Source organism: Carassius gibelio, chromosome A2, assembly GCF_023724105.1.
Source record: "Carassius gibelio isolate Cgi1373 ecotype wild population from Czech Republic chromosome A2, carGib1.2-hapl.c, whole genome shotgun sequence".
In the NCBI taxonomy this organism is placed as follows: domain Eukaryota; kingdom Metazoa; phylum Chordata; class Actinopteri; order Cypriniformes; family Cyprinidae; genus Carassius; species Carassius gibelio.
Window position 1 is genome coordinate 29,651,379 of NC_068372.1, and position 18,668 is coordinate 29,670,046.

Below are 18,668 nucleotides of genomic sequence, written 5' to 3' on the forward strand. Positions count from 1 at the left end.
ATTAGATACATTTTCTTCATACATTTTTTTTGTGCATCAAAACCACTGCATAAGTTTCATTTCTTCAAAATATGAGAAGTATTTACTGAATCTCAAAAACCCTGTCAAGAACAAGCAGCAAAAACACATATGCAATTAAATGCATTATACTTTATTAATTTTTATTTTTTTATTTAGATGATTAAACTATAATTTTTGATTGTAAAATACATTTAAATGCAAAATTTTAATTGTAAATTGTATTATAGAATTTCTCATTGCAAAATATATGTTTTAATGTTTCTTATAATAAAAAACGGTATTACTGTGATGTTCTAATGATAGTGACAATAAATAAAAATGCAATTAAACTCATTATTATAATGATATTAATTGTATTTTATATTATATAGATTTTAATTGTAAAATAAATTAAAATGTAGGCCAAAAAAAATGAAATGTAAATCTTATAATGGAAATCTTAAATGCTACATTCCAGTAGTAATGCTTTTTATATTGTTGTGTTTTTACAAAATATAACTCATTATGCAAATAATTATTTTAATGCATTTTTTGTATGCATGCATTTATGTATAATATACATAATTAGGTATATATTTCAATTGTAAAATACTATTTTTGTTAATTTAATCACTTTAAAATTGTTTTATAATGGGATTTAAAGAAAATATGCAAAAATTACATCATCATTATTGAGAATAAACCACTCAAATCAGGAAAAAATAAAAACTAGCAAAATAACTAAAATAATTTATAAAATAGCTTAAATGTCACAATGCAAAAAAAACTTAAATGGTCCTAAAATTATTTAACTCGAGGATAAAATGTGACCTATACAGATTTTGTACCTGAAAAAGAAATGCATTAAAAGAAAAACAGAGAATTAAAGTGGCTTAGAAAATGAATGATGTGAAGAGAAGTTTCAAAGGGTCACACAGATCAGAAGCGTACAGTATTTACAGTTCCAGAGGCGTGTGAGAACCTGGCACAAACATATTTAGCCAGCCGTGGGAACACTGGTGCTCAGTGGAAGGGTGTGAACCACGAACTTTAGAGGAACTCACTTCTCTATATCTCTCGCACCACCACACAGGCCTCGTGTGCCATGAGAGGAAGAGCTGTTTTCTGTCTTAACTCAGAGATAGTAGTGAAACTACCAGCGCCGCACCCTTGCCCTTTCTGTGCCCCTTACAGTAATAAACACAGCAGTAGTGTAAACACCTGCGCATCAGACAGTCCTGACGTTACGAGCGTGAACACAAGCTGGAGCTGGAGGGGACTTCACTGAGCTTGAGACAAAGCCTGGAGCTCAACGTGCAAAACAAACTCAATTCAGATGTTGATCTCAGACTGTATTTGAGCCTTTAATACAAACACATTGACTCACGTAAACTACTGCTTACTCTATAGCAAATCTATTTGAATTATTAATGATTAATCATGCATCTTAATTGTTTATAATGTCACAAAATATACACTGTATCACCGAGCTCTTTATATATGGTTGGATATATATAGCATGTACATAAAATTTATTTTTGGGCTTATATGAACACTTAAACTTCAAAAAAAAAAAAAAAATTAATAATAAGGAAGCTAATTAAATAATAAGTATTTCCACTTACATTATGTGCGAGTATATATATACTATAAATCAAATCTAATCTTCTAATTTATAAATTGTAGTTATACATACATACATACATACTATTAAGTACATTTATATATAATTATTTAATTAGTAATTAATTCTTTGTTGATTTTGACATTTAAAAATATTGTATTAATGATTAATTAAATTAATGATTGTGATGAAATAATTTTTATTTTATATTACATACATTTTAATTGTAAAATAAATGTGAAATAAAAATATTTTTATTTTAATTATACATAAATATGAAGTATATATATATATATATATATATATATATATATATATATATATATATATATATATATATATATAATTATTATTTAATCTTTAAAGATGCATTAAACACACACACACATAAATATACATAAATAATTGCAAAGCTCTATTTCTGAAGTTTAATATATAGTGTTAAAATAAAATTGGAAAATAAAGTAAGATTAGCAAATGCTTTTTTTTTTTGTTAGTTCATGCTTATGTAGTCAACTAATGTAAACAATTGCAACCTTATTGTAAAGTGTTTTATCCAACAACAACAACAAACAACAAAATCTCTGTACTTTCACCATCTGAACAATTTGAGATCTTGCAGCACAAATCACTTTGTTTAACTCCTGGTGTGTGAATAAAAGCATCAGCTAAATGTATAAATGGTGACAGAGGTGTAAGGTCGGGTAACCTCTACACCGCTGATAGCGCCACAGGAAACAGAGATTCACAGTGTGCACCAAAACAGAGGAAGAGAACAGACTTTGATGATGTGATTCTGGATTCACTCATTCTATATGTGGATGTGGTTCATCAAGGCCACACACACACACACACACACACACACACTTGCACATGTGAAAACACAAACAATTTTTCACATATGCAAATCCTGCAAATACACAAAGCAAAGCAATCTCTTAATGGAAAAAAAACACCCTTATTTACTCCATTATCACCCCAAAATTTCAATTTTGTCATCATTTACTCAACCTAGTGTCATCCACGACCTGAATTTGTAGGACTACAGTACTTTTCATACAGTACAGTTTTCACAAGTTTTTAATATGGTCTCTTCTGTTCACCAAGGCTGCATTTATTTGCTCAAAAATACATTAAAATTGTGAAATATTATTTTAATTTAAAACAGCTGTTTTCTATGTGAATATCTGTTCAAATATAATTTATTCCATTAATTTTCAGCATTATTACTCCAGTCTTCAACATCACACGATCCTTCAGAAATGATTCTAATACACTGATTTACTGCTTTATATATTTTTTTATTTTTATTGGCGCTCAGTTATTAATAATGGATCCTCATCTTCAATACAAAAAAAGTTTTTTGCCGCTTAATATTTTGTGGATTTTTTTTTTTCAGGATTCTTTGATGAATAGTTCAAAACAGAAACAGAAATTGTTTGTAGCATTATAAAATGTATTTACTGGCACTTTTGATAAATCTGCATATTTGCGGAGTAAAAGCATTCATTTCTATACATGGTTTCATTTATCAAGGTTTTCAACACTGATATTAATCAGATTATAATCATTGAGCAGCAAATCAGCAAATTAGAAAGATTTCTGAAGGAAATCCATTTTAAATCGAATCAATAAAATTACATTTTATTATTATTCACATTGAAAACAGCTCTTTTAAACTGTAAAAATGTTTTCATAATATTACTGTTTTTTTTTGTTTTTTTTAGTGCTTTTAACAAGTACTGTATATGATTTCATTGCATGCAAACAAAGTGTGAACACGGAGGAAAGCAAGTTATTCAGGTTCAAAACAACAAGAATTTACATTTTTGGGTGAAGTATAGAGAAATAATCCGTTCTTCCCCTAAGCAGCGTCTGATTATCTCATACCAAAACGACTCTTATCTTTCCAGTCACAGCTGTCCGATGATGAGCTCAACATGCTCTGATGCGCTTCGATATCGTTAAAATGGGGAAGTGTTTGCCCTTCCATGATCAGAATCACTCTGATGCATGATCTGTCATTTTATTGAGCTTGTTTACGTGTGGTGAAATCTGCTACAAGTCTGAAGGTGTTTATAATTATTACTTCTTTGAATACTCCAGTATTAATATAAATCAGTATTTAGCACAAAGAGTAATTCATCAATAACATACTTTCAATGGAGGTCTATGTTGCATTTTACTAGAAATAAACAGATTGCAAGGAGACTTGTGACATAACTATAAGAAACACTTGCCAGTGCTGTTATTGTTATTATCATATTATATATTTTATAACTAATAATTATAATTCAATTTTTTTATAATATTATATATACAACAAACTTTTAAACAACAATTTCAGTAAGCAAAATAGAATAAAAATGCAAATATTAAATGAAAAACGTACTTAAACTTGAAAAAAAAAAAACGAAATAATAAAAAAAAAAAATTTAAGTACTAAAATTATTTGAAAAAAAAAAATGTAAACTTAAAAATATAATATATACACTCTAAAAATGTAGGAATAGGAATACTGTGTAATACAAACCTCAGTTTCATTCAGGAAGTTTCCCATCAGTCAAGTTTTCTCTCAGGACAGAACATAAAATGACTGCTAACTAACTAATAAAAATGACAAAAGCCCAAAACGAAATTACTAAAACAAATTAAAACTGAGAAAAAAAAAATGAAGAAAAAATTGGCAGCTAACTGTAATCGTTAATAAAACTGCAAATATGAAAAAATATATATAAAACAAATTGATATATTAAATATATATATATAAAAATATAGAACTAATAAAAATGATAAAGCACAAAACAAAATTACTAAAATAAAAAACAAAATTAAAATTGCAAATATAAAAAGAAAAAAATAAATGTTGCAATGGCAGCTAACTGATAGAATTAATATAATTCCGTTCTAAAAGTTACGTTTTTTTTTACACCAATTAATATTACAGTATAAAATAATATTTAATAATGTTTAATAATAATGTTCGAAATCAATTCATTTGAATATAATTGGCAAAGTATAACCAGACACTCATCCAAAGAGTATTCAAAGATGATTTATACTCAAATAACACAACTTTGCTCAAGGATGAGTCTGACAACTCCCTGACATTTCCGCTCTAATGAAGAATAAATCGATCAAATCCAAAGATTTCATTTAAAATAAAGATTTTGCTCCAGATATCACAGCTCCCAAATTCAGCTATAGCATGTTGCACACATAATTATAATAATATTACTACACCAGATAAACATTTCATTTCACTCTTCCTCACTACATAATTAAACAGACAAGATAAATGTCATAATGCATAAAACTCACACACACACACACACACACACTCTCTCATGCTTATCAGATGAATGTGGTATTAAATCAGTAAATCACGCAGGGTTTGTTTCTCACCGTAAGGAGGCGGCGCTGGTCTCTGCGGTCCGGGTTTTTTGGGAGGAGGCAGCGGATACGTCGGCTTTCGGCTCTGAGGCTCCGAGCTCGAGCTCTGAGAACAGAAACCAATCACAACACTGCATCTACACAAGCTACTGATCAATAATCACACAAAACAACCTCTAGCTGCATACTGCAACGTGTATACTGCATACTGTAAGAAATAAAACAGTGTGCAGTAATGAACCCTATTGACAAATTCGGTTTGGGTTTCTGAAGATTTTACAAAGATTAATTAAGGAACACTATTTGTTTAGAAGCAACACCTCAAAGTTTTTAATTCATTTTGCAAAAAAAAAATACTAGAATGTGGAAATAACTTTTTTTAATGCACCTTCTGATCACAAAAAAAAACAAAAAACAAGTGTTGTTCTTCACCAGTTTTATTATTTTCAGTTTTTTTCGAGTGCAGATGCCTTAAGATCCTGAAATCAAGATACATTCACTTGACAATCTTGTTTTAGGTGAAACGGACCAAAATTAAGTAAACATATAATTTAAAAAATTTTCATGTTTTATGTTTTTTTTTTTTTTTTTTTGCATGTTTTAAACAAACTCACTTCAAAAAGAAGACTTCATATCTTATATCATAAACAACATCTAAGTATAAATGCATGTTGATTTATGCATGTTTAGATATTTGTATTAGAAAACATGAGGAAGATATTAAGTTTTAGCACTGCATGCAACATATGATGCCATGAGAGTTTCTGCTCGGATTTAATTAAAAAAATACTTTTTAAGAGCCGCAGAAACCCTGTGATATGGAAACTACAATAACCATAATGAATACTATGAACACTTTAATGTTTAATGTTTCACATTGGATGTTTATGTCGGTCAGAGGATTCAATATCAGTTTCTTTTGCATATTTAAAGTACTTTTGGTGTAAAAATTGTTCATTAATACATTTTAAATGTTTGCTTTTATTGTTACATTTTTTTTTTTTATACCTCTGTTGTCATAATTTTATGATTATTTAAATCCTTTTTATGTAATGCACTTTGATTTATCATTGTGCATGGAATGTCCTATACATAAATATATATATATATATGCAATGGAAGGTGAGGTCAGGTTCATTGCATTGTGGGATATAGTGATCCACGCAGTGTGCTCTGCTTGCATAACTTACATTTGACAAATGTTGCACATCATCCAGATATTCCATGAATAAAAACAAGTTCACGTTCTATTCAGAGTGTGCATTATGCATACTACAAAACAGGACAAGTAGTATGCTATTAACAGAGTAATTTCCCAAATGCACGCTATCTTTTGAACATACCTTTGACATTTGAGAGAAATCAGCGAAACCACCTTTCCCTCCAAAAGAGCCGCTGCCGAATGGGTCTGACGCAGCAAACGGGTCTGTTTGTGAACGAGAGGAAGCACAAGCAAATGATTTGATGGAAACATCTAGTAACACGTGTGGCACAAACACAGGTGCTGTTTTAAGAGAGAGAGAGGCTTGTATGTGGCCAGTGTTTCTCATTTTCCATCACTTTCAGCTCTTGAAAAAGCACACGTTTTGTTTTCCATCTGTGACGTATGTTTCTGATTAACTAATGATGATCTTTTGAGAGAGTCATACAGCTGAGCCATTTCTACGAACTACGCAGTCATCTTAATATAATTTAGAAATTAGTTTTTGGTCATTTTTCTTTTTGTGAATGTAATTTTGCATTTTATTTTGTGGTTATGCAATTATTTTTGTTACATATTTTATTTCAGTTAACATTTATGGATTTAATTTTTTTTTGTTCAGTTCACTATAATAACTGGTGCAACTTGTAAAATTGAAGAATCTTAATCAGAAATATTGTATTAAATATTACTCATATTTCTTCTTTTTTACTTTTACAAATTTTTCAAACTTAACATGTTATTTCTCTGGGGTCATCATTTATTTTAATGGTTTCAAAGAAGACTTATGCTCATCAAGACTGCATTTATTAATACAGTAAAATCTGGAATATTGTGAAAAAATATTACAATTTAAAATAATTATTTTCTATTTGAATATATTGTAAGATGTAATTTATTTCTGTGATCAAAGCTGTATTTTCAGCATCATTCCTCCAGTCTTCAGTGTCACATGATCTTCAGAAACCAGTATAATACGCTGATTTGCTGCTTATGATTACTATCAATATTGAAAACAGTTGTACCCCTTCATAATTTTGAATAGAAAGCATTTATTTGAAACAGGACCATTATAAATGTCTTTACTGTCACCATAGAAACTCTTCCTAAAATTACAATTAAATGCAAAAGCTAGAGCGCAAAAGGTTCACAACAAGAATAAGCCAATTATGAACATAGATGAATTTATGAAGGAGGTACAAAAAAGACAAGCTGTTGTAATCCATGTGTTTGCTGTGAGAAAGCGGAGCTAGTAAACCGTCTGAGTTTCCTGCATCTATCTGTACGTGTGAGACCACTAACAGCTCCAAACACACTCTCTAGTGTTCTTGTAAAAAAGAGGTACTCCAGGAACACATCAGTCTGCGTGTTTCCCATAAATGAACCACGCTTCTTTAGCCGAGATACGCAGAAAGAGTTTACCTGTTCAGCGTGAGCAGGGCACAAACAGAGAGAGAGAAGACAGCTTTTCCATTGCTCTTAGCCACAGAGCTTTCCCTGTTCTGACGGGACTATTTTCGGGAGGCCTGTAGCTAAACGTGTATGAAAAAGTGCTATTAATAGAATAATGCAAAAGGAAAGTTTGATTCAATGCATCGAAAAACAAAAAACCCTGAATGCTATGTTTAAAAAATATAACATTTCTGACAAAGAGCATAAAATAAAATAAAATAATAACATTTCTGACAAAGAGCATAAAATAAAATAAAATAATAACATTTCTGGCAAAGAGCATAAAAAAATAAAAAAATAAATTAAATTAAATAAAAAAATAAATAAATAAATAAATAAAAAATAAAATAAAAATTAGTGCTATCAGTAATAATACAATAATGCAAAAGGAAAGTTTGATTCAATGCAATGCATCGAAAAACCAAAAAAAACTGAATGCTATGTTTATAAATTATAACATTTCTGGCAAAGAGCATAAAATAAAATTAAATAAAATAAAAAATTTTTTTAAAAAAAAATCAGTAGATTAAAAAAATAGCTAATTAAATTATGTTTATTATGAAATTAAAATGTTAAAATAATATACATTTTCTGGCAAAGAGCATAAAATAAAATAAATGAAATATAAATAAGTGCTATCAGTAGATTAAAAAATTGCGAATTAAATCATACGTTTATTCTGAAATTAAAATTTGTAAAAAAATATACAATTTCTGAAAGAGCATAAAATAAAATAAAAATGAGTGCTATCAGTAGATAAAAAAAAGTTAGCTAATTAATTCATACGTTTCTTCTGAAATTAAAATGGGAGATACTTTTGTGAATGGCGTTGGAGAAAGTCGTTATTTGTGTTTCCTTTGCACAAAAGTATTCTCATTGCTTCATAGGTCTTAAGGGTTTGGAACGACACGGAGGTGAGAACTTCATGACAGAGCTGTCACTTTTGGGTAAACCATTCCTTTAACCACTGACTATAGCCATTTAATACTGCAGTAGCATTGAGAGAAATCAATTGTAAAAAGACTTTACATTTTTTTATGTATTTAAACATATATTTGAAAGGAATCATAAGAGTTTTAAACTGTAAACATTATTACAGTGTCCAATCAGAACGTGGCTTTGTGTTATTGAAGACTTTGAGGTCTGAGTTAAGAGTTATAATTATTCTCCAGTCTTCATGAACTTGAGTATTAAAGTGTTTGTGTGACCCCTGGTTCTTACGCCTCTATCTTTGATCTATTCTCTGAATCATGCATCACTGTGGTACTAAGAAGACCAGCTAGCTTCCTCTAACAGACAACGAGACGAAACGATAAGAAGAGATGATGAACAACAAACAAAGAGACGTGGCGCAACATCACTTACAATATTTTATCTCTCAAACAAAGGTTTTTGATGCGTCAAATGATTACACACTACTGGGTAAAAGTTTAATATCCTTAATGTTTTAGAATGAAGTCTCAATAAGGCTGCATTAATTTGAATAAAAAATACTGTAAAATCAGAGATATTCTGAAAACATATTACAATTTAAAATAAATGTTTTCTATGTGGATATCGGTTTAACTGGATTTTATTTCTGTGTTCAAAGCTGAATTTCCAGCATCATTCCTCCAGTCTTCAGTGTCACATGATCCTCCAGAAATCATTCTAATATGCCGATTTGCAAGAAACAATATTATTTTCAATGCTTCATTGCAGAAATAAATCATTCAAAAGTTTGGGTTCAGTAAGTAAAAAAAAAAGAAAAAAGATCATTAAATGGATCAAAAGTGACAGTAAAGACATTTATAATGTTACTCTATTTGAATACTAGCCTAGTTAAATAAGTGAAATCTACTACTAATCTGACTTGTTTGAACTGTTTGATGAACAATAATGAAGACGGGGACTGAACAGCAACCGAATAAACACCGTACCCGAGTCTTTAGGTTTGGGACTCATCGATGTCTGGGTGACTCTTCTGCTGAAGGGACTGGCCTGAGAGAGAGAGAGAGAGAGAGAGAGAGAGAGAGAGAGAGAGAGAGAGAGAGAGACAGTGAGAGAGAGAGAGAGAGAGAGAGAGAGACAATGACAGAGCACTAACCGTACATTATGACATGTTTCTCACCACATTCCCCAAAATATCAGCTCACATGCTGCCACACGCAAGCTCTACAGAAGAAGAATTTACTTGAGTTTGATTTAATGTTTCAAATCCAAAAAAAAGCCCCAAAACCAAACTGTGATCTGAAAAAAAAATTCTTCCCCAAAGAGACAAACTTTATTAAAACTAACAATTTCAACATTTTTTAAGCATGCTTTCATTTCTTTTAACTCTTTTTCAAATGCCTTTTAGACGTTTATAGTTAACCCTAGATGCAGACGTTCAATAGTAAAACACAAAATCATTTTAAAGCTACAATAATAAATGAACATAATGAAAAAATAATAATTCCCACCCACATATTGTGTGAGAATGACAGAAGCATGAAAATACACAAGTACAATTGGATCCTGCTCTGATTTTCCACTGATGGAACTAATTTAAAAGCAATCGTTTGTTATGGTTGATTTGCATAAATGTGCAAAAAACATGTCGTTTCTAGTACAGCATGGTTTCAGATTCCCAGTATTTGTTATTTTACCTTGAGCTGACTTGAGGAAGTCTCACCGAAGGGATCAGAATTAGCGAAGGGGTCTTTGAACGGGTCGCTCCGCTGGAACGGATCTCCTCCAAACGGATCCGCTGGAGAACAGTCATTCATGGGTTAATATTTCTGATTCATGGTTTGTTAAAATCTAGAAAAACAGACATATTTGTCTTGGCAAATACAACTAATTAAGACAAAATAAAATACTATTTCATGTTCTAAAGTATAATATTAACAAATACATAGGATTTACAACATTAAACCGCAGGATTGAACTAAATACATGCTTTGCTTCAGGAAAGAAATCTTAAAAATGCTAATGACTCATGAATAACTTTTCCAGATATTTCAGTGAAATGTACATTGCGAATGAACTGGTTTCCAAAAACAAAACCGACGGGAAAAAAGTGCAAGTGAAACACATTTCTGTCCCATGGAAGCTTATATGCATGGGACTGAAATGTGGATTTGAAAAGGGATTAAAAAAAGTCATTAAGTTTTTCTCTAACAATTTTGTTAAGGTTTTTGAGAATTTTGTGATTTTTTTTTTTTTTTCCTCATAATTTATTCATAACTTTTTTTCCACCTCACAATTTTAAGTTTACAACAGCCTCTAAAAATAAACAAATAAATAAAGAAGTATTTACAACTTTTGTAAAGTATTTATTTTGGGACTGATTCTCTTTCTTTTTTTTTTATGTTTTTTTCATTTAATCAAACGAAATCAGATTTGGAAAACAAAAAAACTTAGAAATATAAATTCAGACTTTTATCTCAGTCCCAAGTTTACATCTCACTATTTTTTTCTGATTTCTGAGTCTAAAATCACGAAATGCAGTGTGTTCGTTTTTTCCACTAATAAAATAAATAAAAAGGTTAGTTGCAACTTTTACTCTCAATTATTTTTTCTTGCAAATGCGAGTTTATATCTAGACTTCATATTTCATAACTTTGACTTTGTCTCAGAATTTCACTCTGTTTAACAGTTAAATTACATTTTTGTAATCGAAGCATGCCTAATTAATTAAAGTCATGAAACTTATACAATTAAACAACATTTATTAAAAGTTAATAATAAGTACATTTTTAGGGCCCTATGAAATATATATATATATATATATATATATATATTTTTTTTTTTTCTTAAAGTCGGTTTTATTTTTAGCAAAAAAATAAAACAGCTGTTTTCTCCATTTTAAGTTCTTTGGATTACATTTTAATAGTTAAATTCCATTAATAATCCAAATGAATTGAATTATCTTTTAATTTTTACTTTTTTCTGAGAATTGTGAGATATAAACTAAATTGTGAAGAGTCAGGAGATAAAAACCCTCAATTAACTTTTCTTTTTTTAATTCCCATGACAGAAACCAGCTTCAGTCCTAGTGAACAATAGCTATGTTTCCATCCAAAGCTGTGCATTTAATGCATGCAGAATATCTGAATATTGCATCAAATATTTGCAGATAAAGTCTTCAATAGAACAAAATCTTCACTTAAGCAAATCATCAATAATAAAAATTAAACCTGGTGCAACTGGGCAAGTCTGTGGCTCTTTTTTTCTACAAAATAAATGACTTGCGCCTCACAGCACACAGGCAAAAAAAAAAAAAAACACAATCATGGTACAGTATCTTGCATTTGGATGCCTGATGTTTGCATTTATTTTTATGCACATAAAAAGGGAGGATGGAAACATAACTACTGAGTGTGAACTGAATGTGCTTGTCACAATCCCACCTTTATTGAAGGGGTCACTTCTGAAGGGGTCTTCGCTCTGGAAGGGGTCTGCATTCAGGCCTTGAGAGCCGCTACTGTTAAACATGGCCATCCTGGACTTAACCAACGAATCCTCCTGAAACACACACAGCTTTCAGCACGAGTATGAAGAAACCATCGTTCAGCTTCGTTTCCTGCGCTGGATTTTCTGATGTCAGACGTCACAGACGAGGAAAAAGTGAGCCATTTGACAGTGGGCCAGTGTGTGGCATAATTACATTAACAATAACAAGAGTAAAGGCACTCTGACGGACACGTGTGTGTGTGTGTGTGTGTGTGTGTGGGTGTGTGTGCGTGTAGTTTTGTGGTTTTCTTTAACCTTTGCATGAAAGGCCAAACTGAAGTGAACTTAAATGAGAACAAACATGAGGATGAAACATAATAAGACCAAACATTCAAACCTTATTTGCTTCATAATTTGACAGATTCTTCAAAGCTCAAGGAGGTGCATTACTGTAGATGTGATTTCTAAAGTTAAAATAATAACCCTTTTGTTTTAACTAAAGGCACTTAGTAAATTACTCCTCAATTAGTCAAAACAAACAGTAAACATGTTTACAGTAAATACACTGAAAACCAGTTCCCAAATCTTTTGACTGCGACTTTTCCATCATTCATTATTACTGGATGAGGTAATTATTTTTAGCCAAATAAATGTGTTATAGTTTGCATGATTACATTTCAACGCTTTTTTTTCGAGGACTGAAAATCACAATTAAATACAATTAAAATCACAATGTATTTATTCCAGGTTTTCTATGACCTTTGGGTCGCCTGTATAACGGAAAGTGTTAAGTTTAAATTCACTTTAATCAAAGTTTATTACTTTTGACATGTTTTTTTTTGTCAGTATTTTATCATATTCAATAATATTGTCAAAAATGATATACAAGTCAATTTAGTATTAAAAAGTATAATTCAAAATATGAATAAATACTCTATTAGTGTGTAAATAATAATAAAACAACACTGGCCAATGGACATTACTAAAACATGGCACTAAACAGGAATTAAAACTTAATGTATCAATGTAAGAGACAAAATATTAATAAAAAAAAAAGTTTTTATTTTTAAAAAACATTTATTAATTTAAACAAAAATGTGTTAAAAACTTAAAGCTTTGTTATCAAAATTTCAAAACCATTTTGTCTTTTAACTAATTTTTTTTTTTTTTAATTCAGACAAGCTTTCATCATAATTATTACATTTAGTCCGAAACGGCACAGAATATTAGCAGTGTTGTTATTGTTAATTAAAACTATTAAAAATGAATCAGTAATTGAAATAAAGCTAAAATAAATTAGCATTTAAAATAAAAAATAAAACCTTGGTGTAAAACTGAACTAAAACAAGTTAAAAGTTCAAAAGCTAAAACTGAAATAGTAAATATAGAAATTGAAATATGAATTAAAATAATGAAAAAGACAAAATAATAAAATGAAACCTGAAAAATGTAAAATATTAAAACTATAATAGCATAAAAGTAATAGAAAAATAATAACAGTCAACGGAAATGACTAGAATAAGCAAAATTACTAGAATAAGCAAAATGATGAAAAGCGGTAACAGACCAAGTTTATTTTAAATATAAAATGTAACTTTCAAATGTAAAATATTTAAATGTATTCATTTAAAAACAAAGGCCATTGCTACAAATAAACTTCTATAACATACATGCAATGTCTGATTTTAAAATGGGTTTCAAAGGATGAAGTTTGAGATTTTATGTTTTCAAGTGATATATAATTTCTGATGATTTCTAAAGCTCTTGATGATTTTTATGCACTCTTTACATAAATTAATCTATTACTTTTCCTACATAATTTTTTAACAAAAACGATTGATAAAATATCTATTTAGGAGTCTTAGACCTTTCCAACGATGTATAGTTAGTCATAATTAGATTAGGATTTAACTGTAATATAGTGAAGTAAACGTAGGCGGCCCCTGGCAGTTAACAGGTTAAACTCATTTCTCAACCAGTTAAACAGGTAAACCTGGATATTTTTCGCATGGTTTCACTCCGGTCAACAGGAAGAGACAATCAAACTTAAACAACCTGGAAAAACTCCTTAAAGTTCAACACACACGTGCACCCATGTCTCTCAAAATGAGGTACAGCTCAAACCCTATGAGCACATGATGGAGAGTTTTGTGAAGCGTGCCGTGACTCCTGACCTTGGTGCCAGCGGTGGAGCTCTCCTCAGCGATGAGCTGGTCCAGATCGGCCAGACTAGTCACGCTGTCGTTCAGGGCTTTACTGAAGCGTTCGATGGTTTGATTGAGCTCCCGCTGGGCATCCTGTATCTCACTGAGCTCACTGCGCGTCTGAGGAAACAAGTTCACAACCCAAAGCTCACTTTGCATGACTTTACTGCAGGTACTTCAAGTTTAGAAGGCGTTTGATTTACTGAAATGGGATATTGCAGTTTCTTTATTTATTTGTTCTACTTTTGAAATGGTGTTATTCCTATTTAACTGATGGTAATATGTAATTTGGAAAAAATGTATGCTAAAATCATTAAAAATAACAGCTTTTGTGTAATTAAGAAAAAGATGTTGCTCATTATTCTCAATTCAACATCACCTGTAGTGCCACATTGCATTTATAAAAAAGATTCAGGACATAAACGTCATTTTTTTTTTAATATATATATTTTTTGTAATTTTATCACTTGGTATTTAAATATTCATGCATATGCATCGGTCTCTGAAAGGCCAATTGAAATGTATTATTGATATCAAATGTGTGGTGGATTTATATTTATTTGTAATTTTTAGCAAGACTAAATTGGCAACAGCAAATATTAACAAAGGTAAAAAAAAAATTATAATAAAAACTATATTTTAAAACTACTTTTCACATTATTACAAGATAAAGATTCTAAAATATATTCAAGTGATACTATAATATATATAGATAAGATATAAATAAAAAAAATTTTGTTATTATATTTTCTATTTTAAGTTTTAGTGATTTTTTTATTTATTTTTTTCAGTATAAGTTTGTTATTTTAGAACATTAAGTTAAACTAAATAAAACAAAACATATTGCCATGCATATATATATATATATATATATATATATATATAATAACCTGGTACAGTCCATAAATTGTGGATGATCTAAATGGCACCTAGCAAAAACAGCTTGATAAATGTGTGTGTGATACGTGCTGGTGTGTGTGACCTGGTCCATCTCGTCCTGCGATGTCTTCAGCAGTTTGAGGATGCTGTCCAGCTTGGCTTTCCCAGCATGCAGACTCTCCTCCAAACGCTGTTCCTCTTGCTCCAGACAGTACAGGTCTGTCTTCGTTCTGCTCACCTCCTTCTCCTGCATCTGTACGTCCGACTCCTGAGACAAGATCTGCGTCTGCAGCGATGTGATCTACACACACACACACAATCAAACGCTGTGAATGATTCAGTCAATAATATACAACAATAATCATTCCTCTTTGAGACACACAGACATTTGATTTCCAGCATTTCAAGTCATTCAAACCAAATTTCCTTCATAATGTAAGGGTTATTCCGGGTTCAATAAAATTTGCATTGGAGATTTACTTTATTGTAATCACTCACAGGGCACTGCACTTAATTTGCATTCACAAAAGTACATTATTTGCATGTGCTTTAAAGCTTTGCCTGTGAAACATTTCATTCGTGTGCTGTTCTGACATGTGCTTTTTCGGAGCAGGTACACAGTAAAACCTGTCAAACAGCACCTGATTACTGGACTAAGTTATCTTTCGCATCTGATTGTGCTAATACTGTCAAAAACAACCAAGGTTTACATATAAACACAGTAATCAAAGTAAACAGTCGAGAGAAGAATGGATTGCATGCCCGAATATTAGATGCATGCAGGTCTTAAAGAGACAGTAGACTAATAGTTTTATTCTAAAGAATTTAAATCTAATAGAATTTAAAATTTAAAACAACCTGATAGTTATATATTTTGTTATCTTGCATGGCTTTGTTTTTAAAACAGGGAAACAGGGTTTCCTAAGACAACCTGCAAAGTAGAAAAACCAGCATGATAAAGAATGGTGTTAAAATCGTGATTTTCCTGAATTTTTTTAATTAAATGTTGGTGATAATCTAAATGTAAATGGTATTTTTGAGTATTGCCCAAACCCTATTATTGGTGCAAGGAAAAATAATTTCATAGAGAGCATTTACAAAGACAGAATTTTCGGCAATTAAATATTTTATAGTTTCCATGATTAAACTTCCATGTTTTTTTTTTTAGGCCTGGAAATCGCAATTGAAAAAATTATAGGTTCTCCATGACCATTGAGAGGCATCTGTAATAGAAACAGTATTGAATGTAATTTGACTTTAGTCACAGCTTTTGTCTTTTTACAAATATAGTTAACTATTTCATTGTATTTTGAAAAATGTATCATTTAATATAGACTTAAAAACTAAAATTTGAAATAAAAGTTGAAATAACAAACTTGCTAAAACTGAAATAAAATCAAAGCGAAGTAGAAAAAAAAAGGCGAGAAAACCTTAAATGAAAAACCTTACATTTTGCCTTGGCAAGTAACTAAACTAAAATAAGTTCATGAAAAAAATTACTAAAACTGAAATAAAAATAAGAGCAGAATTAAACTAAAACAATACATATTAGATTAAAAACTCAAGAATCTAGTTAAGGTGAACTAAAAGGAGTTCAAAGATTACTAAAAGTAAATTCAAAAATGATTAATGCTACAAACAACTGATTTTAATACAGCTCAATTCTTTCCCGTCTTCAATGCAAGCTCAAATCGAGCGCGTCTCACTTTGGCGTTCTCCTCCTGCCACTTGCTCTTGGTCTCGTCCAGTGTGCTCTCCAGTTTGGCTCTCTGCTGCTCCATCTCACCGAGTCGCTCCTGAGCGTCCCATTTCTGGTGCTCCAAATCCTGAAGACCCACATTTTCACGCTCAAGATCTCTCTGCACCTCCTGCACACAATCACTATTTCAGTTAAATACATTAGGACTTTCAAAGACACTTTTACAGAGCCTCCGTTTACTTTAAATGCATGGAAAAGAGCAGCATGAACAGTTCATGTTGTGCATCTCATGCGACAAGCTCTCTATCTTCTTGGATAATTTAACAACTTAAGTGTTTGATTTCAATGTATATGTTTGGCTCTTTAACAAGTGGGACAAAGTACAGAGGAGCCTCACCTGAACCTCGCTGTTCTTCTGTCGCAGGGCTTCCTCTTTCTGCCGGATTTCAGTCTCCAATATGCGTTTCTCACTATGCACAAAAAATGTAAAATGAGTAAAAAGCAAAAAGTAAAAGAGCAAAATAAGTGATGCCAGATGGATGGTTATGTGTAGCGTATAATTCTCTGTGCATGAACTCTCTGACCTCTGCAGCTGGGAGATTTCCTGGTTGATGTCATCGAGATCCTTGACTCCCGTCGGCTCAACCAACCCAACTGAACTGCTGCTGTCCTGGAAAAATCATGTTATGTAAGAGACAGCCATTCTCTGTCATCTCCAGTAGACGTGTATATAATTATGCAGTACACAGAGATGATCACTAGGGGGCGTTCTCATCGGCTGAACATAAAGAGACAGACTTCATGCAAAATAAAATCAAAACAGACTATTTGCATTCCAACAGTCTCGTTCTAAATATTTTTTTATGAAAACAAATGTATGTTTTTAAAATGTTTCATTAAAAAGCATTCATTTTCTCCTTGTATCCATTTTATTCTCAGGGTTTCTACATATTTTCCATGTCAAACTTTAATATTTTAATAGAGTGCTTGAAGAAAAAAATGCAACACACACAAAAATAAGCTTCACTGGATAAATCTTTTAAAACTTTTTATTCGTCTTTAAACGATGTTGTTTAAAAACATTATTTTTATAGATATGAGTGTTATACCTTTTCTTTGGTTGCACTTCAGTTGGTTAAGCAGCCTTTGTGGATACTTTTCTAAACTCATATTTCAGACTTCTCTGTAAATTTTTCAGACCATGCACTACGTAACATCTGATAAATTGCTTTAAAAACCAACTGTTAACATGCATGCAAATATTTGCTGGAATATTGTAGCTATGTATTGTGGTTTATTTATATCAATTAACATGAGCTCAACCCAGACACAAGTTCAATGTGCAGCCATTCATTAAAATGGCAATGCAGTGTTGATATTCTTTCCTGTTTTCAATGATTACACCCTTTTTAAATATTTTCAATTCATATTACAATACATTTGTCTAACTTTGAATTTGACTAAAACACATGTCACTGATTGCATGTATTTAGAAAATCTCATTTCCACTCAATGAAGTGTCAGAAGCACTTACCCTGCTCAGACTGGTCAACGGAGTCAATTCAGACACGACTGATGGCGTGAATCCAGAGAGAATCTGGAGAAGAAAAAACAGAGAACGGACACTGAAAAACCAGAAATATCAGACATGTTCATGTGCATTCAACTATAAATACAAATGAAATGCACATGACTTCTGCAGCACTGTCACACATTACGAGCATTCATTATAGTAATACCAGTAAATTAAGCATCATTACATATGACTAACCCTAAACTAAACCATTATCTTAATTTCAA

General features: G+C 30.9%; 1 protein-coding gene across 7 annotated transcripts in view; it reads right to left on the reverse strand.

The window, feature by feature from the left end:
• eps15l1b (epidermal growth factor receptor pathway substrate 15-like 1b) overlaps nt 1-18,668 on the reverse strand; it is a 32,042-nt gene that overhangs the window by 5,833 nt on the left and 7,541 nt on the right. For 5 of the 7 annotated variants that reach the window (XM_052534611.1, XM_052534580.1, XM_052534602.1 and 2 more), the window contains exons 12-22: nt 18,403-18,465; nt 17,453-17,538; nt 17,266-17,338; nt 16,876-17,037; nt 15,273-15,470; nt 14,261-14,410; nt 12,044-12,158; nt 10,298-10,398; nt 9,590-9,650; nt 6,361-6,443; nt 5,030-5,123 (exon numbers count right to left, since the gene is read on the reverse strand). In XM_052534611.1, coding sequence (XP_052390571.1) covers nt 5,030-5,123; nt 6,361-6,443; nt 9,590-9,650; nt 10,298-10,398; nt 12,044-12,158; nt 14,261-14,410; nt 15,273-15,470; nt 16,876-17,037; nt 17,266-17,338; nt 17,453-17,538; nt 18,403-18,465 — 1,186 coding nt within the window. The remainder of the gene's footprint in view (nt 1-5,029; nt 5,124-6,360; nt 6,444-9,589; nt 9,651-10,297; nt 10,399-12,043; nt 12,159-14,260; nt 14,411-15,272; nt 15,471-16,875; nt 17,038-17,265; nt 17,339-17,452; nt 17,539-18,402; nt 18,466-18,668) is intronic. The other 2 variants (XM_052534588.1, XM_052534618.1) reach the window with 1 other exon arrangement.